The sequence below is a fragment of the Mycteria americana genome, chromosome Z, assembly GCF_035582795.1.
Source record: "Mycteria americana isolate JAX WOST 10 ecotype Jacksonville Zoo and Gardens chromosome Z, USCA_MyAme_1.0, whole genome shotgun sequence".
In the NCBI taxonomy this organism is placed as follows: Eukaryota; Metazoa; Chordata; class Aves; order Ciconiiformes; family Ciconiidae; genus Mycteria; species Mycteria americana.
In genome coordinates, this window is record NC_134396.1 from 69,674,570 (window position 1) to 69,696,327 (window position 21,758).

At 42.9% G+C, this 21,758-nt stretch overlaps 1 protein-coding gene across 3 annotated transcripts in view; it reads right to left on the reverse strand.

The window, feature by feature from the left end:
* The window catches only part of PALM2AKAP2 (PALM2 and AKAP2 fusion), a 277,549-nt gene that overhangs the window by 138,565 nt on the left and 117,226 nt on the right, over positions 1 to 21,758 (reverse strand). The window contains exons 6-7 of one of the 3 annotated variants that reach the window (XM_075488516.1): positions 15,795 to 15,896; positions 10,235 to 10,939 (exon numbers count right to left, since the gene is read on the reverse strand). The exons of 1 other annotated variant lie outside the window; for it this stretch is intronic. In XM_075488516.1, coding sequence (XP_075344631.1) covers positions 10,235 to 10,939; positions 15,795 to 15,896 — 807 coding nt within the window. The remainder of the gene's footprint in view (positions 1 to 10,234; positions 10,940 to 15,794; positions 15,897 to 21,758) is intronic. One more of the 3 variants, XM_075488517.1, reaches the window with a different exon arrangement.

Sequence of the window (21,758 nt, forward strand, 5' to 3'; positions counted from 1 at the left end):
TTTTCTCTCATGAGCAGTTACAAAGGATTCATATGTGACTGTGCACAGTGCAATGGACATCTGAGCAGACCTTTTGCAGCAGATGGGGAACGCAAATGGAGGTCTTGGGACAGCAAAAACTGTTATTAGTTTCTTGTCCCTTTTTTATTATTCATTCCTGCAGTTATTAGCCTTAGAGGTTTCTTCCTGTAACTTCAAAAATATCATAGCGTGAAGCGTGCATGATGTATTGCTGAGCTGGTATGAGTTTTATGGGGTCAAGGGCAGGTTGTGAGGGTCCTGTGGGAAAGTAAGGGGCTGTCTGAAAATGAGCTATTCCACTTCTAGCCCCAGATAAACTACTGAAACACCTTGAGTGTTGAACTTTCAGAGTACGCACCTATCGTCCTTCTGTTACCAGAAGGATACAGAACTATTGAAATAAAGGAAAAAGAACAAAAACCCGAGAGGGCTGGTCTCCCATATGCTGAGTATGCCCTTACTCTGTTAAGTCATTGACCTCCAGGGAACCACTCCAGAAGAGTTTCAGGGGAGTGCCATGCTATCTCACCAGATGCTAAGCATTTTCTTTCTTCCTACATGTTATGAGGGTGGGAAACAAAAAAGAAAAAAATCAAATTTTCACTTTTTTCCTAGAGATTTAAAAAGGGGAAATGCATGGAAATACTTTGTTTCTGAAACTTTAGTAACAACAGCAAATTGTGTAGTCTGGTTTTGGTGTTTTCTTGGATGACTCAGTTTTGTGCAGTGGAGGAGTTTTCAGCTGAAAACCTTTTCATGGCTATGCAATTAAATGAGGTGGAATGGAAATAAGAGTATGTCACAGGCCATGGTATGCACCAACAAATGGAATATGTACCTGACGTGTCCAAGTGTCCAAGCACTAAATTAGTTGCGCATAATAATGCCCTTGTTATTTCATGGTCTTCATACAGACAATTCTGCTAGCTCAGGGTCATGATCCTTCCTTTTGCCATGTTAACACGCCTTCTGAATTATGAAGGTCTTTGCAAAACCGAAGAAATTTAAATAGTTATGATCACTTCTCTTAGCTGAATCAATTCTAGTCCTCTGTGACAGAAAGATACCAGTTCTCCAGTCATTCACAGAGTCTTCTAGGACAGACAAAATTGACTTTCTGTCACTCAAACACAAGTAGGAAAGAAAACAACTTGAAGTCCCACCCACTGCAAAACTTTCAGGACTAAATTATAAAGCAGCAAAGCAGGGCACATGGCCATTTTCCCTTCTGTGATGCTAAAAGGTACCATACTGCAAAGGTTCGGGGGGGGGTGTGTGTGTGTGCGTGTGCGTGTGTGTGTATATACATTTATCTGTATGGCTACTGGATGAAGGGAGCAGAGGGAGGGTACTTATGTAGCAATGGGCAATTTGTGGTGAGTTTCTTAAATGGCTGAGTTTTAGCTGAATTTTTAAATTTGAGAAGGAGGCTTATGATGCCTGGCTACGTTACCCATCCTATCACTGTTCTAAACTCAGGTAAATAGAACAACTTGGAAAAAAACTACATGAGGGTTTTTTCTTTTTTTCTTTTTTTCCCTACACGTCAGACTATGGCAAGCTTCTGCCAGTCCTGAAATACAGAGGACACTGTCTGTGGTAAGCCCTGGAAGAAAACTGCACACTGTTTATTTTGGCAGTCCTTAAATTATTTAGTGATTATTTCTGGGGAATTATATATGCCGTATGGAATACTTTCCTCAGTTAGGGAATAAGTTGACCCGGGACATACTGTCTTGCTGACCAAAACCAATCCTTTATCTTCTGCAAATACGAAGAGATGCCATGTGATCCTAGGTCCGCAATATGCTTGGCAAAGTATCGCATGAGAAGGAAAGGGCAAAGAGAAATGAGACAGTAACAGGTACGATGAGTTAATATGTGTTGAAGCATCTAATAAAAGTAACAGTCAGAGCAGCAGGACACAGCAGTGGAGGAAAGGAAAAAAAATACCCAACTGTGGAGTTAGTACTTTAATTCTTTTAGTGAGAGAGGCAGCTCCAGTGCAGTACGTCCTTGAGATCACAGAGCACCTTGGAGAGTGGTAGTTAGAAACACAGTAAAAAGACACAGAAGTAGGCGCAGTGAAAAGGCAGATTTATTTACTAGTAATACTGTACAGAGAAAAAAAAAAAGAGAGAAGCCACAGTTACAGCATGGCTGTTGCTGGCAGTGTTCTTGGTTTTTTATTTTTGTTTTTTTTGTACTCATTTTTTTAATCTGAAGAAAAAAACATAACAGTCAAAAAAGTACACTTCAGGTTACAAAGTACAGCAGCTATCCCCAGCAATTCTAATCCAGTGTTAGCGCAGCAGTTTTTCCCCAACAAAATGGGATTTTATTTACATTAGCTCACAAAGAAAGTGGGAGACTAAAGCTTAAAAAAAATCTCAACCACAACCTACATTCACCATAAAAGCTGCATTTTACACAACATTTTCTTGAACCCCTATAAAGAGTCATTCATCTATGGAGTGAAAGTAGTCGGGAGGGGCAGGAAACCTTCAGAAATGTGTTCTTTGCCTTTGTTCTGACCTGCTTTTGCTTGGCTACCTTTGCTGCACTCAGATTCAGTGGCCACTGGAAAAGCAAAAAGCTTTCAGATGGATTTATCTCCTAAGCAGTGCCTACCTCCATACTTGCAAAATAACAGGGACAAAATTTGAGCCCATCATCAATAAAGCACCTTAATCATAGATACAGGCCGATCTTAACATATCCTCAAGGCTATCCCTAACCAGCACAGAGCTTAAGCATGCGTTACACTTCAAGCAAGTGCTTAAGATTAGTGCAGCTTAAGCGCTGCGTTCAATTGGGACTTTATACGGTTGCACAAAACCTTCTTTATTTTTGAGTTTGCCTCTCTCTGACCGGCACATTAACTTGGAGGGATACCAGTAGCTTCTTGGCAGCTAGTTTTACTGAGAATGCCTTTGCATGCTGGATCAGTCTGTGGGGAAGTTCACATTTTCTCCTGGCTCCTTTACCCTGCCAGGAGCAACCTGACAGTTAGGGGGTGGCTTGCCTTCTGCTCCTGTAAGTGGCTTCTGGATGCTGATATTTTATGCCCTTGGGCATATCTAGCTCATACTGGCTGGGGGGACTTAGTGCGTTCCCACAGGAATGGGAAGAGAGACAGCACGTTTACCTAAATAGTAAGATTTTAGTGGAACCCACTGTTTGGGCAACCCATGGGATGCCAGCTGAATAGATAGGGAGAGTGCTCCTCTAGCATCAAATTTGCCGTAGGAATCTAGGAAAATGCAGGAAGATGTTCAAACACTGAGGACAGAATACCATCATTTCTTTTCACTTGGGACTAATGCCAAGAGGCCTGAGGTGAGGTTTTTTAACTCCAGTCTCTCTTTTCTGCCCCCTGTCTTTGCTCATAGGAGAGTACAGAAAGGGAAGCAGAGAGAGGGGAGAAAAAGGAGCAGCTGAGCCATGGTGTCCAGAATGAGAGCAAGTACAGAGACAGGGGACAGGCAGAGTCTGGAGCAGAGGCATGCAGAGGAAAAAATTTGGAAGAAAAACTTACACTGCCTCTTTTTTGTTGTGTTTTTGTGCAGGTATGAAATTCACTCCCACCCTCTTCAGGCACTGGGAGTTTTGAGAGTTCCTGGGGGGGTGCTTGTCTACTTCCAAACACAGTCAGCAAGGAGACCATGCTCTAAACCCCTCTCTGCGGAAAAGTGCACCAGTTTCACAACACCATTTAAAAATCTATCTAATTAAAGGAATGAGAAGACACAGTTAAAGCAGCATAAGCCTTGCTTGTAGCATACTGTTTAAAGACCAGACCCTATAAGCATTTGTGCATGTGCTTAAATTTCACTTATCTGGGTCATCCCATTAAACTAAAAAGGGCTGCTTGGGTGCTTAATTTTATGCTCATGGGTGAGTCTTTAGGTCTTACAGACCTACTGAGTAGATATGCAAGGTCTAAATTCAGGTATGAATCACGAACATACCAATGTAAGTTAAACATGTACAAATATACCCAAACGAGTGGATTTGAGTTACTTAGCTAATTCTAAAAAATTAATTAAGGTGGGGTTTTTTTCAATTTCTGAAGTAGATTAATTCTTAAAACAAACCCCTAAATCCTCCTTTGAGAAGAATTTGGGAAACAATTGCAGGAAAACCTTGCAATACAATAACAGCAAAAACCCTCAAAATAAGAGAAGCTTTTGCAAACTGGAGGAAGGGGCTCAGAATTCTCCACAAGTTTGCTCTTAAGAAAAACGGCCTATTCTTAATCCACTGAACAGCCTAAGTGGAACCACCACAGGAAAAAAGCTATAGATTTTGCAAGACTCTTTGAACCCATGAGGAAAAAGGCTCAGCTTTGTAATGCTTTGATTTTAAGTACAACTGGGACATTTTTAAGAACTTCATGCACCCTTGCCACTATTTACAAGCTAAGTTATTATTATAAGTTTATATTACAAGTTGGAGTCATATTCTCTTTGGACTAGATGACAATCCGTTTATATTCTAAACTTAATAAATTCAGCCATTTTATACAACTTACTCTTTTACATACAAAAATTACAGTCCACATTTTTGTTGGATATTGTCATAGCCTGCAACCTCTGATTAAGCTCAGAACTAAAGTTTACTCTTGCTGCCCAGAAGGCTCATGAAACATAATCTGAGCAAATCCTAAACTTTCTAATAGACAGAGAAAACTGGTTGAAACTGAGTGAGTTTAGAAAAAATAAAGATGCCACATCTCAGCCTGTGGGAAAATCCTCTACTTTGTCTAAATGATTTTCTTCTCCTCTTTCCTGTGGCACTATCTCTTGCATTTTGAAATCTCATGTTGGATAAAGTATGACAAAGTGAAAAAACATATAGTTCTCCTATTTAGCCATACCTCTCTACTGAAAGTAGGTAGCTATTGCCTACTGCGTTGGCTTTCTAGATAAAGAAGTTTGTCTAGCTATAGAAAGCATAGGTCCACCTTTTTCTGTGAAATAAATTCACTTATTTAGCTGTGTTCATAGCAGGTATATTGGATTCTACTTTTCTAACTTTACTCTTTAAAAAGTTTGTGATCCTGCTTCGTGGAGAAAATTGTGGTTAGGTCTACAAAAGATCCCAAGAAGCTGGGCATTGTCATAAACGTATGAAAAAGTTCAAAGGCTCAATGTCATGAGTAGGATGATATTCAGAAACTCAATCCCCATTTAGGGTTTGTATCTCATTACAAAAATATTTATTCCTTAAAAAAATACACAAATGTAAAATACTACGTTTTCTATTATATCCCCACTTACTTTCCAAGTATGCCATTTGGATGTTGGACTAAATCAGAAGGTAGAACACCTTTTATTTCTCTAGCAACTCTGTATGCTATCTTTCTGCTCTGATTAATTTGTTGTATCTCTATCATTTTAATGAGTAGTGAACTTAGGTAGAACGGCAGGGGACTAATATATTAGCTGTCAGGGAAGTTCCACTTAATATTTGCTCATGAATACCACTGCCATGGTAGCAATGCTGACTCGGGACCTGATCCGACCAGATGCTAAGCACCATTTTGTTTTGCGTTTTTCTCAGCAGAAGTAGCAATGCTCAGAGTTAGCCTCTAGGATTACACCACGCTGGGCAAACTCAGCAGTGCATAAAATTGGTACAGGTACACAAATAACACCCAAACTACACCCTGTGTTAATCATTCATGCCCTGATCTTGCAGACACCTACACACATTCCTCCTGTGAGTAGTCCTGTTGACTGAAATAGGTCTACACACAGCAGAATTAGGTGTATGCGTTTTTGTTTGCAGGGCTGAGGTCTTCTATTGCACTGGTAGAGGTACGCTTCATGGAGAAGGGCTTGTGCACACTTCTCTTGCTGGGGATTGAAAGATAATGTTGTGTTTATACAGCTTTGGAATACAGCCTGCACTTTTTGGAAAAAAATAAGGAAAAGAAAGATACAAAAAGAAGAAGGAAACCCAAGAGTGCTAAGGCAAACTGTCAAATGGCACATCATACCTACTTTGTCATTCATTTAGATAACATCACAAAGGCAGACCAGAGGAGTTCTGTAAACATATACCATACAGTACATCAGCCACGGGAAATTAAAAAAAGAAAACAACCCTGTAATTCTTTTCTTTCTGTATTGATATTCTTGTAATTGAAAGAGATTGCCTAGCCACTAATCATAATGCTGTGGTTTTTGATTTGTATTTTTCTTCTGTTAAAAAAAAAGAAAGAATGGAAGTAAAATGCAGTGGTTTGCAAAAGAAACAGTCCCTGAATGCAAACGAGGGACAACATGGAAAGTGGGTTCATAGAAACTTAGAAAATATAAAATATAAAAAAGTTTCATAGGTTACTTTTTCCCAGTCTAGGAAAAGATACACTGAAAAGAGTTTTTTTTTTGTTTTTCTTACAAAAGTTAAGGCGAGCAGTTTGTTGTGGCAAAATGCTATCACTGAACCAGTTTCTGACTCTACTTTTTTGTATCCCCTCACGCTGAAATTGATAATGTACGTGTGATGGCATAAGTTAAACAGACAGGGAGTTTGCTTAAAACAGTACAAAAAACTGCTCCCATAATGATCCTTACAAAAATCTCTCTCTGCTTGACCGTAAAGTGGACCTCTTCCTTCGCGCCTGATTGTGCATGAATTTCCACAGACAGCTTCCTATCCGAGGGCGAGGGGAAAACCGACCCCTTCGAAGCCCAAAGCAGCCCTGGAAAACCTGTTTACATTCATCAGCCTAGGGTAATGCATTTGAATTCCCACGTTACTTGGCTGCAGGCTAATGGCTAGGAGGGACACGCCGATGCCCAGGCATGGCTGCTGCCCTTGCGGAGGAGGATGATTGGAGTAAATGTGTTTCAGCCGACGTAGCTAAGGCCCTCCGAGTTCAGACCAATTTGCTCCTGTTTCGTGTTTTTCCTGACCTCAGATGTGGAACTGCCTTTGACCCGTAAAGACAAACCCTATGCAGACAAACCTTTAGCTTTTCTGGATCTTTTGGGGCCCATTAACCATGGAGTTCATATGAACACATAAAAAACACTGGCCTTCCTAGGCACTCAATGTTAGCTACAAGTACTGAGCAGTAGATATTTGGCAGGTTTAAGGTTTAAGGCTTGTGCTCTACTTCTAACCACTAAAGGGCCACTTCTGGACTCTTGCGTGCCACCATCTCCCCGCCACGTTGTGCCTTAGATGGTGCAGTGGTCTCCGACACGTTCTGGCCCCAGCCTCAGCAAGCATCTCCCAAAGCTGGCCGCTGAGGGAGTCATCCCCAAAATGCTGAGTCTGTGCTGAACCAGAAGGTCATCTGACAGGGGAGCACGTGGCTGAAGAGATGCATGGACAGAGCGGGTTAGGGTAAAGATGACACCCCAGACTTCCCAAACAGAGGGCTTTGGGAAAAAATGTCCATAGGGGAGAGCAGCGGCAAGGGAATAAAGATTGGGATGGGAAGACACCGGGAGGCCAGAGTGGCCATGAAGGTGTCATCACACCCGGAGAGAAAAGGGTGACGAGCAACGAGACGACTGGCCAGGCCAGGAGGAGATGGCTGGAAGATTTGTTTTCGAGCGTTACTGGTGAGGTGAACAGGCCCCAGAGTGAGAGAACTATTGCAAAGCGTGCCTGGCTCCCATGGCACTCACGGAGTAGGGGCGAGAGGGAAAGAGCTTCACCCCTTGCATTGCACTGCTTTGGGGTCCTAAACGTGCCTGGGGACAGCCTTGCCAGGCCACCCTGGGGTTGAAAACTCAGGGTCTTGTTTTAAGAAATGCTGAGATTTGTAAATGCTTAGCGTTTCTGGGAAAAAAGAAAAAAACCCCACACAATCCAATCAAAAAAACCCAACACACAGGTTGCTAGTTTCCAACAAACAGCCACCAGACCTACTGTCGCAACGCGGGGCTCTGCAGCCGTTGCCCTCTTTGATAAAACTTAACCACTTAAGCCTGAGTCAAGGGATGATGTGCACAGCTTCTGTGGGTGAGTTTGGTCCTTCTCCCATCCCAAAACCCCCAGGGGAGGCAGCGGGAGCGTGTGGAAGTCTATTAAATCCGGCCACTGCAGCAGATATGGAGGCCAGCAAAATTTCTGCAGGTGTCATACGGATGTGGCTGTCTTTTCCTACTCTCCGCTGGCTTTTTTTTTCTGACTGTCACCTGAGCAGTGGTGAGACGTTACATTGACCAGCTCCATATTGATGGCTGAGTGACCTAACGCAGGAACTACCTTTTGCATTTTTTTTTGGGTGTATGTTTTCGGTGTGCCTCATATTACCACCGCCATGAACAAGCGTCTTTTTTACTGGCACAGAAAGAAAAGAGTACAGAGCAAGAACTCTGTTTAATCGGATGCTCTGAACTAACAATTAATGCAGTAAAAGCACCATCCAAGAAAGAACAGAAATATCATAGGAACCACCTCAGACTGAAAAGAGGCTTTTTGCTTTTTGTTGTTTTCTTTCTTTCTTTTTTTTTTTTTTTTAAGTTTTTATTTTGTTTTTAAGTTGCTGTTACTGATTTTTAAAGTCTGATAGTTTCAAAGACACTTCAAAATAATCTTCGGTACTTTTTAACACTATCAGAAAATATAAATCCTGATTTTTAATCTCACTTCTGTAGTTATAAATCCAGACTAACTCCACTAGAGTGAGTGAAGCTACACTTAAGCGAAACCAGTGTGAGACAAGAATCAGGCTCGTAACATCACGCCATGAAAAAGCTGGCTGCTTTTTCATTGTGGTTAGAAGAATCAAAGGACCAAGAAACAAAGAAACATCTACTGATTTTGGATGCCTTTGCCTTTTTACATTTTCACCTTGAGTTGTTTTTAACAGGCTTGATTTTCAGAGGGCAGATGAAGAAAAACTTACTGGAAATCAGGCCTCTTTGAAGTGTGCCACACCAGAAAATGAAGCATCCAAAACCACCAGCAGTTTTTGAAAATGTTAGCCTTGTGGCTGTAGGATCTTCTCCTGAAACAGCTGCTCCGACAAAACTCCGGTGGGCCTCCACGGGAGTTTTACCTGGGTGAGCAGGGCAGGATCAGACCCATCGCCTGTCATTACGTGGGTGCACTGGAGGTACACTCTATGAGAAATCACACTTCCCTAAGAATTACAAAATAAAACTCTGGCCTTGCCCCCATTCCCAGCACTGAGGATTTTGTCACTGAATCCAGCGGGAACAGGGTCAGACTGCGAGAGAAGTTCATTTGTATTCTAAGGAAATAGAAAGCAATATCTCTCATCTACTGGAGTTCAGCAGGAAAACTTCATGTATAAACATTGGCAGAGTTACTGAAAGGCAAGTAATTAGATCACTGACTCCATTTCAGTTGGTGTGACAGCTGCATCTTTTTCATGTCAAGTTAATTTCAACTTTAATTTGGGGAGATGAAGTACACATACAATACTGTAATCTGGAAGATTTATATAAGGCAAAATCATCATTCATACATTTTCTAGAAAGAATAATTAAGGTCCACTTTTGGTATCACCAATAAGCAGAAATGGCTGATGGGGTTTTCTGACACCTCAAACTAAACTGGAAAGTTACTATAAAACAAAACTATGCAAACTTTTTGGGAAAGACTTGTCTGAGTTTTAGCAAATTAAAACAGTAAAATGACCTAAGCCTTCTCCCAAGAAATAAAAAATAGGCTCTATAAAATAATGGTTAAATGCGATTTTTCTTTAAAAAAGAGAAGCAACATTTTTTTAAGGCTCTCATATCTGGCTGCTGTGAAACTCAGACTCCCACAAAATCCTAGGAATCTGATCAAGCCTGCCCGATATCCAAAGAAAAATGTAAAAAGTGTTTTCATTATATATATATATAAAATATATATATAAAAATCAAATAAATATGAAAACGTTTGTTCCATTTCCCATTTATCTCTCACTCTGCAATATTAAGGGAAAAAAAACCCAACCCAACAACAACTAAAAAAAAGAAGCAAAACCCCCCCCAACCCCTCCCCAAACCCCAAATAGTATGTCTGATGGGAAAATAATCATGCGTTCCTCTTCCTGAAGAACTAGAAAGCAAAGCAACCCAACTGCAAGGCAATGGAGGCATTCACTTCCAGTTCACAGTATTGCAGTTAGAAGTACAGTGAGGTCTAGGTAAGTGATGGAGCTGCCCGGAGAGGGAAGGAGGAGGTGTTCACATGACAATACAGCATTGACAGCGCTTTTTCTTTTGTGTACCTGGGGCAGCTTCCAAGGGCAGGCTCTCTTCCTTCCCCTCGGGAGAGGAGGGCTCTGTCGTGTCTGACAGGGGCCTGCCAGAGACCAGCTCAGCGGCGTTCCCGTCCATGGTGGAGATGTCTGTCACTGTCTTCTCCCGCAACGACTTCTCGTCGTCTTCGTCGATCAGGACCAGCTCTGCCTTGATGGTCTCGTCATAGCCCAGCACTTTCTTCGTCTCCTCTTCATCGTCGATGTTCTGGTAGCCCATAAATATCATTGTCACCGGCTGATCGGCGCTGGCCTCCAGGGCTTCGCCACCGCAGGGTTTGTCGTGGGGCTGAGGGTTCACAGCATGCCCTTTGCTGGGTTTGTGTACCATTTCCAGCTTTGCCTCCTTGAAGAGCATTTGCTCCTTCATATGGCTAAGGTTTCCATCGGCTACCGCATTTCTGTCTGACACAGTCATTGTTTCATACCCTCCTTTTACACTTGATTGTCCAGCTTTTTGCATAAGTTCATCTACGTCCTTTGAGCTTAATTTATGTACTCCATTTTCTACTACTGTGCCACCAGAATGAACCTCATAGACTACCTTGGTACCATCATCATAGACTTTGAATCCTCTTTGATGGGCCTCATCTGGGCCAATAGGTGAAGCAGAGACAATCTTGGTCTCTCCTGTCTGTTTGTCTTTCTCCACATTAATTTCCATGGTGCACAAAGCTTGAATGGAAACAAGAGAGGAAGTGCATGTTACAACAAAAAAAGCCAGTGAATGGTTAATTGCCAAACAGACAAAGAAAACTACGGTGCCCCTTTTCCTACCTCCTGCTTCTAAAGGGCCAAGCGTTCTACGTTAGAGGTGGGACGCAACGCTGTGGACAGAGATCGTTATTACACTACAGCTTTTTATGTAGCTGGAGGCTAGGCATACCTGTGGCAAACAGGACCTAGTCTTTCCAGCTCACGTCGCGTGGAGCTGTCTCTGATCAATTAGGAGCACCGAGAGCACTTGGGTTAGGTGTAATTTAGGCAAAGGGAGGTGACAGCATGCAGGTTGCCCTTAACCTTTCCTTTCTGAACTTGCCTCAAAATTCAGAGAGAAACTCATCTCCAGGAACCTCTCTACTATCTTTTCCTTCTCTGCCATCAAACTGCCAGTTTGATGTAACAAGTTTTGTTTGCTGCAAGTCACACCCAGACTGTTTTATTATCAATGCTTGTTCTTGCTTAACTCTTCCATCCGTAGCATTCAAAACATTTTAGAGAGGTGAAGAAACATTGTTTATCCCTGTTCTACAGGTGGGAAAACAAAATCAGGCAGGAATGGGATAATTTCTCCCGCAGATGCGTGGCAGGGCAGGTCTCTCAGCTTCCACACCCAGGCATCGACAGTGACCTCTGCTTGCAGGTTAAGAGAATGTACAAAATGGCCAAGAAGCGTTCCCTCATTTATTTGAATTAGGCCTAAGCAACGTTGCCAAAGTTGAAGAAAAAAGTAATAATGAACTGATTTTCGAAGTGTCATGAAACAACAGGTAAAAACATGTGTGTAAGGGATGCTGCTTTAGAATAGCAAGGAAGCTTTTCTAGCAGTTAAGAAGGACGCAGGAACAAGATGAAAATTGTAGAGACCACACAGTAGGAATAGACAGGCAGTCTACACCGCTCTAACACCCATTTTGAGATATGACGGCATCTCACTAGACAGCTTTTCAAAGAAATATGTGAAAAGGTCTCACAGATTTTCCAGAAATGGTCATCTGTTTAAGCATTCCTTGTATGCAGATGAAGACATTTTGGCTCCTGGACAGACATCCACAGACACGTAATTACAAATTACCACAGACAGTGACAAGTGTTTGTGAAACTTACGGTGACCATTTCCATCAATGAACCTCAATGGTATAATCGTGATTTGTCTTACCGGAGGACACCACAAACTGATGTGTTGGCTTTTTTTCCTGATTTATTTTCAAGTGAGTACAGAATATCCTTGCCCCCAAAACCCATGTAGCTTGGTATGCTTCTATTTAAAAAATCATGAATATAAAAAAATTACTCTTGCTTTAATATATTCCCTCAGTCTTATTATTCACACACAGTAGATTTTTTTTTCCTGTATCCTTAAAGCAAAGTGTTTCATCAGCAATAGGAAGTTTATTATGACATGCATCATGACCCCCCCTATAGCTCTAGAGAGAAACTTCGTGTACTGCTGAGTGGGGGCATGCTGGCCCCTGCGAGCTGGTCTCCTCTGGCCCCCGGGAGTGCAGTCTGGTAGGCAGCCCAGCCAAATGGGGGTCTGGCCATCTACGTGCTGCGTGCATCTGCACAGACCTTGGTCGGCCTTGGAAGGGCTGGTTAGGTCCAGCGCAACGCTGCACAAACACCTGCATGGGGCCGGAGGGCGGAGGTGCCGGTGGGCAAAGGCACGTTGCTACCTCTGAGAGAGAGGTGTTGCTGAAGGCTGGAGTTGGGCTGCAGAAGCAGGCATCTCGCCTTGGCCACTGCAAGCTAGGGGAATATCCGTAAGGACTGTGTTTTGCCACTGCTTTGGGAGGTCTGTGGACTAGCTGTGTCCGTAGCTGTAATGATCCTGAGCACAAGGTGCCCATTGTCACAACGAAGTAGGGATATCAGTTTTCTGATCTCCCTCCCCGTGCTGGAGTTTTCATGGCTGGCCGTCCCACAGCAGCCCCAGCAGCCAGGAGAAGGCTGCGGGGCAAAGAGCTGGGCTCTGCTCTGAAGTGTGCAGCGGGCGACTGAGGGGCAGCTGGCATGGGCTGAAACAGGGAGATTTAGGCTGGAAATAAGGAAAAACACTGTTGCCCCAAGGCCAGTAACAGTTAAGCCCTGGAGCAGGTTGCTCCAAGGAGCTGTGGCAGACTGCACCGTGGTGCAGCTCAGAGAGGAGCTGGCATGGATCACTTGCTTGGGACTGTCCCAGCCCAGGAGCTGGTGGGCAAGTGTCCTTCAAGTCTCATGCAAGTAACTGCCCTGAAGCCTTTAATCCGACTTATACGGGTAGTGAAACAAAAAGACACAGGTGCCACCACTAACACCGTGGAATTTGCTCCCTTCTAGGTGCAGTTTCTTGGGTGGAGGTGAGGGGGAGGAGAAAAGGAAGAGGAATTTTGTTTATTGGCTTGGCCCCAGGCCTTGGGTGAGTGGGCTCTGAACATCACTTGACCTCACCAGGGCTGCTCAGGCAGATAATTGTTCAACAACTGCAGACATCACAGAGGTAAAAGTAGGGGTTGGCTAGCCTATGGTGCAGACGCTAAAACTGACACCCTGGCAGGTTTTTGAGTGGCAGCCAGCTGAACTGAAGCAAAGCTGAACTATGAGGGAGCAACAGCACATCCGGAAAATCACCTCTGATGGGCAGAAGTTCCTGATTTGTCCTGAGCACCACAGCCCTGCAGAGAGGGCACTGCCAGCCCAGCAGCTGGCCGCCTGCTACCTTCTTGGTGAGAAGCAGCATCCTGAGCTCCCCTGGAGCTCCTGTGCTTCTCCTCCTCTTTGAAAAATAAAAATGTTATCTGGGGCATGACTTCAGTAAAGGCTGCTGATTTTTCAGTGAAATAGTTGAGTACCATGTTACTGCATATACTTTTAGTGCAGAAGAGGGTGCAATCTGTCCGGCCCTCCATGTTTTGATGAACGAATTTCATTCAGTAGTGTGTGTTAAAAGAAGGCTTGCATAATGGGCCTGAATTCAGAAGCAGATAAGGAAAATCTGATAGTGAAATCACGTGGGCCTGGCCATATTTAAGAAGAGTTGCCAGACACATCTTTTTATCTATGGTATGGAGTACTGATAAGTAACAATCGTCCTACTTATTAGGAAGATGTGCAACAAGTCCTAGCACTGCTTGGAAGGCTCTGCCCTACTGGCTGATCTGACCTAGAAAGTTAACAGGTGTGGTCCTTGTGTACTTCATGTTCGGCTAATTTGCTTAAGCATTTGCCACTGTTAACATTTTCTTTTCATTTCTTCTACTGTGATTTCAGCAGCAGTGTTTTTAAGATACTGACGTAACATGAGGTTTATCACCTGCCCCAGGGATTACGTTAAAGCTACTTGTCCAAGTAAATGCATAAATATACGCGAGTTTCTTAGAAAGCTGTTCACTAGTGAAATGCATTGCCATGGGAGAAGTGAATAAAAGAACCCGGGTTATCTGCCTGTATGCACCATGTTTGTTCTCTGCAGGAAAACCTAGCAGCCCAGCTTGTCAAAGTAGCTGAAAATTGAACTAATGTTGATTTCTAAAATGTCTTTATTTAACCAGAGCTTATTTACTGCAAAATGTGCTCTATTAATACAATGCAAAACTATCTGACAATAGAGTTGAAACTGAAAGCAGTGCTTGAAGATGACAGCCTGTATTCATACATACAAGTTTTCTGCACGAGCTTTAATTACAGTGTAACACGATGCAGTGCTTCACGACAAGATCCCAACGAAAGGATCTAGCTTCTGCCTGTTATGTGGATTCAGAGGCTGTTCGTTAAAGAAAAAATCTTAATAGACTTTGAGCTTCTTTTAAGGTGGATGCTTACAGGCTACCTTTGAGCATGTATGCTGGTGCCTTTTCTTTAAGCTATTGCACACACACGATACTCTTATAAGAACTACATGAACAAGGCCTCTGGGTCATTTGAAGAATGAAAGAAATTATTCTATTCTTGGTGTTGACAAAAATGGCACAAAACACACAGGGAAAAGCTTGCTTTTAAGACAGATCAGGATAAGCACTGGTGGAAGGGAAGCTTTTGGAATGGCTTGCAACAGGACCTCTGAACAAAATACATATCATGTAGCTGTGTACAGTGTCTTAGCTGCAGACATTGCTTTGCTATGCTTGTTAACCCGTTCTTCACATAAGCCATCTTTCATTTCCACTCCTTGCGACACCTCTTAAGTAGCCACCAGCAATTTGGTCTTGAGATAGGGAATACATTGTTTAGAAAAGAAGGATCTTGAAAATAAGAATCTTTTAACAGCTTTTAACAGCTTTTTTTTTAACAGCTTTTAACAATCACGTTGTTAAATTTAAGACACGTACTCAATCGGAAAAATAAGTGTTAGAAAATTCTCTGTATGACTCCAAGCAGAAAACATGCCGTAATTCACCCCACCTTTTCTCCAAGAAAAAAGAATACAAATAAGTATAAAATGACATAAAATTTTGAAGCGTGTATGGGGTCTTGTGAATGCTTGTCTGTCTCATTCGTCTTAATGGGAGTTGCACGTACAATGAGTACAATGGAGGAGATAAAACCTTGGCCTAAATACCATGTATTTGTATCAGCAGAGCTTGAAAGAATTGAATGTTTCCACATAAAAAAATTGGACGCATTTCCTATGCTACTTGTATGTAGTTCCACTACATTGTTTTGAGAGTACTCATTGCTGCTCAAAAGCCTTGACTTATTTACAAAATACAAATCAAGCGGCATTTCCTGGCTTTTAAATGATATCGGGACACCAGACCCATTAAGGTAATATAACAAAAAAAGTTCATGGCTAGTGGACTGGTATTATAATACTTTGCTCCTTGAGACTTACCAGCTACTCTGCTTGCTCCGTCCCGCCCAGGAACTGGTTCTGCTGTTCGTGAATAGAGGGTTGGGAGTTCAGGGATCTGGGAGTAAATGTAATTTACTGCATCTGGTGTCAGAGAACAGGAAACAGTTAGATTCGTGCTACAAGCCCCAGTGGCTTCATTGCTTAGACAGCAGAGTGTTGTTAGCCCTGACAATAGTCACTGGAGCTTTGTACTGGATAATTGGATCAAAGCAAACATAGTGCAAAGTCACTGTCGTGTGATTGGTGTTCAATAGACTAGCTGAGGCAGGAGGGAATGGGTCCAGATGACTCAAACCTTATGTCAGTTGAACACATAAAATTATTTGTCAGGAGGTTCTGGATTTATCAAGTCTGTGACCTTTAAAACGGTGGGGAGAGAGGGGGAAGGTAAGGAACAAACCTAACGTGATACCCAGAATACATGACATTTCAAATACAGATATAAAAGCCTAAAAATGCTAGTGTTGACTGAATGGGATGAAAGGCCAGTTCTTTTGCACTGGTTGTTTCCGATATTATTGAACCAGCATTTGGCTTTTTGTTCTTGAAGCTGAAATTTAGCTAATGATGAGATCACGTATAGATACTGATAGGGTGCCCGTCGTGTAGGTATTAAGTGCCTGCCAGTTCTCCAGCGCCATCACTCATTAATGAACACTGAACTAGTAGAAAGCTATCTTAAAGGACTAACTTGTTTTACATTTGAGCTTATGGCTGTTTAGCATAAGCTAAATATGTTCTTTAGAAGAGACATTAAAGAAATTTACAAATATTTACCGGGAGATGTTTTGTAGCTGGGTTAAATATAACCAGATAGCATATATCATTCCGCTAGCATTCAGTGGCTGAGCTAAAAGCAGAGCTCAGAGGAGAGATGTGAAAATAACTGACTTACAGTTCAGGCGCCAAACCAAAATGAAAAAGGAAAAAAAATTTAAAAAAAATCACATTCTTTCCTCTCAACTGGAAATGTTTTCAGTTTTGTATGGAAACGGTTAAATTTCTGTTCAAACATAAGATCCTATCTGGTGTTAAACAGAGCATTCTTTTTCCTCCAGGGGTACTTTGCTGGTTATAATTTAAGTTGTCAAGCCCTCGGTACGGCCTGGTCCGTGTGTCAGGGTGGGAGGCAGAATCTGCCTTCCTCGGTGCCTCTTGTTTTTATAAGCAGGTGAGATGGGAAGACCAGCGCAGACCTTAAAAGTGAACTGGTGAAAGGAGAGAACACGAAGTGTGCTGTTGTAGGCTGCTTGACTGCAGCTGGTGAAGGGAGATACTTTCATCACGTTCCCTACGGGCTAACACCCACCCCAGACAAAAACCCTACCCCTGGTGGCAACCTCAGCAAAGACATGATGTGCCACCTCAAATCCCGAAGTCTGCTCCTTTGGCAGGAAAACTGGGCCTGGTATTTGTGAAATGGTTTTACTGCCTTAACAGCCTGCAGTGGCCACCAGCTGCTGGGTGCAGGAAGGTAGTAATCACAGTCCCCAAGAAGACACTCCGTCCCTTCATGGAGCACTGTAGGTGGCTCAGGTAAGGAGGTCCCCTTTCACCCTTCCTGCATCAGAGAAGGGTGGCACAGAGGCACAGTGAAAATTAATTCTGGAAGGCCAGGAAGTTAGTATATAAGCTCAGTTTGTAAAAGATGAATGTGAAAAAAACCTTGGCCAGTGAAATAGTATTTTATTTCATACTTCAGTGGACAAATGTCATTCTTGGCAAATGGGCTTTTATAATTTCAATGCATTCTTTTCCTCAGAGTTTTTTACTTTTAGCAGTAGACCCTAGGAGAAGTAATTGTTCAGGACAGAGATGACTGACCAATGGCCAGCAACAGCTGCTTTCTTTCGCAGGGTTTCTTGCCTCTGATGAGAAATTGGTACAGTGCTTGATGTCGTTATTCTAGGAAATATCACCAGCAAATGAGCAGGCTATTATTGAAAACTGAAGTAATTTATCAGAAGAAAGAAGTGGGGACTGTATTTCTGGGCCAGAATAAGAAGGCACTTTGTGTTCTGGAAATGGCAGAAATTTAGTAATTATTCACCACGTAGAGCGTACTGCTGGAACAGTAGTTTCAGTACACACTCATCCAGTGACTTGAGTGACAGACCTATCTGTCCAGATGTGGGCGTAATCAATGAAGACTTGTGTTGCTTAACTATTCACCCTGAATTCTTTTGCAGTCCATGAGAATAAATAGGCACGTTTAGGGTACAGTTCTCATCCCAGGGCACTGCAGGAGGCAAAATCCTTTGCAAGTGTTTGTTTTTCCCCAGTGCCTGTACAGGGAACTGAGCTGACCATCCTGGCAGCTAGCATCACTGACATCTAGCAGTAAGCAAGATCAGTTGTACAGCATGATGGAGAAACGCTCACTTTGATGGTGTACATGTCTGTGGACCTTAGTAAGATGGGTTTTTTTGCGTCCTGTGTTAGAAGACAATACCTAGGCAAGTGTTAGATGTTGTTAATATTGACTTAGTTTAGAAACGTCTCTGGATGTTACTTAGAATAAAATATTAAAAAATTAGCTTCAGGGCTCCTGACAATCTCTCATTATCATCCTGAGAAGGGAACGCTGTGGTGGGGATGGTGGGGGTAGGATTCTTGTGTATTTTCTTCTGAAGCAAGTGGTGGTGCTACATGTCAGAAATGGGGTATTTGATTAGAAGAAGCTGGGGCTTGGATAATTCTACCAGTTCCTGTCTCGTCCCCCCCAAATGAAACAAACATGCTAATTTCCCTGTATCTCACTGGCAACAAGGTCTGTTTCATTTAGGAACTTTAAGAAGGATACAAGAGATCAATTTTACAAGGAACAGATGAGATGCAAATTAGCATTTCATTTGCATGAGAAGTAAGACGGAACACAAATTAAAGCATTTGAACTGACTGCATTCAATATCTTCATTTCAACCTTTGATGAGTTATTAATATCTAAGGATGCCATAAAACATGTCCTGTGGCTTTTTGTACTGCTTACAACAAACTGAGTTTTAGGACTATGGCACTCTTCCATATTACCAGACAGACAAGTGCTTGGGAAAACATATGGGGCCAGATAATCCTTCAAGGGTGCTCACACAAAACTAAACCTTCAGAACTGCTCAGAATAGCTCCCACGCAGAGGCTTTTGGCCAAATGTCAGACGAACTCATTTTCCAAGGGCTGGATTATCTTTAAAAAGTCTGACTACCACTAAAATTAGTGCCTGAGGTCTTCTGCAAATACTGGCTCCCATGGCAGGGCTGTTCCACCTGCAAAGCCCTCTGGGGCTCCATGGGGCTATGTCAGAGGGAACAGAGATTATGACCCTCCCACCACATTTGTAAGACCATGAAAGGAGGTTTAAGCAGGAAGCTTTGCTAAAAGCTGAATAGCTTGGCTCTGACTTAGTGAATTATGCTTTAAACTAATGAACTTGGGGGTTAGGGTCCACAGGTGATACTTGTATATCCATAAGCAACAGGGTGGATGAGCGCACCTACCAGAGCAGTGAGGAATGCTCCCCTACCCTTTCCAAAGGCAAGAATCCTAAGTTTAGCCACCTCAAGTGCATGTATACCAATGTATGTAATCTGGGCAACAAGCAGGAGGAACTAGAGCTCCATGTCCAGTCTGAGAGATGTCATAGGAATGACAGAATCTTGGTGGGAAAACTCACATGATGGGAAGAACACAATGGATGGCTACAAACTCTTTCAGAAAGATAGGGAGGGAAGAAGAGGAGGTGGAGTTGCACTTTATGTAAAAGAGGAATTTGAGTGTACAGAGAAGAGCTCTGGAGACCATGCCAGTTCTACTGAATGAATGCCTTTGGATCAAGATTAGAGGGATCATCACCAAGGGGGATCTTATGTTAGGTACCTGTTCCTGACCTCCTAATCAGGATGATGAAGCTGACAAAACCTTACTTTGGCTGCTCAAGGAAGTCTTTGGCCAATAGAACCTGCTCCTCATAGGTGGCTTCAATTACCCAGACATTTGTTGGAAAAAACCCACAGTGGTGCACTGTGTCCATCAGGTTCCTGGAACGCATTGAGGACTGCTTCCTGCTACAGATGCTGGACATGCCAACTAGGAGTAACACATTGCTAGATTTACTGCTCACAAACTGAGAAGACTTACTTGACAACATAACTACCAGTGGTAGCCTTGGATACAGTGACCACAACATTGAGGAATTTAAGATCCTCCTGAGCACACTGAAGACCAGTAGTAGGACAAAGACCCTGAATTTTGGAAGAGCCATCTTCAATATGCTCAGAGCCCAGCTGCGAGGGATTCCACAGGAAGCATCCATGGAGGTCAAAGGAGCTTGTGAGTGCTGCGAGTTATTCAAGAAGTGCCTGCTGAAAGCACAAGAATGGTCCATCCTCTACAAAGGGAAAGGAAGAAGGCTGAACAAATGACCACCCTGGCTTAACAATAGGCTTTTAGGTGTAATTAAAAGCAAAAAAGAAGCATGCTGGTTATGTAAAGGCAGCCAAATACCCATTGGGGACTACAAGAACCTTGCTAGAGCATGCAGAGATGCAGTCAGGAAGCCTAAGGCTCAGCTAGAACTGAAATTGGCCAAAGTTGTCAAGTACAACAAGAAAGGGTTCTTCAGATTTGTTAGCATTAAGCAGAAGCACAGGGAAGACATAGGCCCATTACTACAGGGTAGGGAAACTAGTCACTAACACTGCTGACAAGGCAGAGGTTCTCAATACCTTCTTTGCCTCTGTCTTTACTGGTGTAGCTGTACCCCATATCACAAGATCAAGTAGCTACAACGACTCACGTGTTGACTGGTCAGTAGTGGAGGAAGGGCTGGTCTGCGGCCTCTTGCAAGGGCTCAACCCACGTGAATCCATGGGTCTGGTCAGAATCCACCCCAGCGTGTTAAGAGAAGTGGCTGACATTGTTGCAAGGCAACTGTCTATAATATTTGAAAGTCATGGAGATCAGGGGATGTCCCTGATGACTGGAAGAAGGAAAATGCCATACCCATTTACAGGAAGGGACCAAAAGAGGACCCAGGAAACTAGAGGCCCATTACTCTTACTTCATTCCCTGGGAAAGTGATGGAATGAGTCTTCCCAGAAAGTATTACAAACCAAATGAAGCAGGTGATTGGGAAAAGCCAGCACAGATTTACCAAGGGCAAATCATGACAGACTAACATGATCACCTTCTACCACAAAATAACATCTTCCGTTGACGTGGGGAGAGCAGTGGATGTTGTTTACTTGGACTTCAGCAAAACATTTGATACTGTTTCCCACAGCCTTTTCCTGGACAAACTGGCAAGATACAGATTGGATGGGTGGTCTGTGAGATGGGTGGGAAATTGGCTAACAGGCTGCACTCAAAGGTTGGTGATCAATGGTTTTTACTCAGATAGCCAGAGGTGCTGTAATTGCGGCAGCCATAGATGCAGAGCAGATTAAAAAGTTACTTAAAACCCTATAACTGAAAAACAATCGCTAATGAGTTTTTACAGGACATGTGGAAAGCACTCTGCGAAGATCTGTACTTAACTCCTCTGAGAACATGCTTATCTGTTTTGTGGTTGGGCTGCACAGCTGATCAAGATCAGAGGAGAGAAAACCAGAGGAGTCTCTAAGCAATGTGCTGGGAACAAAACAATGCAGGCCAGGTTTCCAGAGCCCCAGCTTTGCCAAATATATGCTAATACAAAACAATTCAAACAGAGGTTTGTGCAAACAGTAGAGTTACTGTAATTGTGGCTTCTGTATGTTGGCTGAAGTACAGAATCATAGAATCATGGAATCGTATGGGTTGGAAGGGACCTTTAAAGGTCATCTAGTCCAACCCTCCTGCAATGAGCTGGGACATCTTTAACTAGATCAGGTTGCTTAAAGCCCCATCCAACCTGACCTTGAACACTTCCAGGGATGGGGCATCCACAGCCTCTCTGGGCAACCTGTT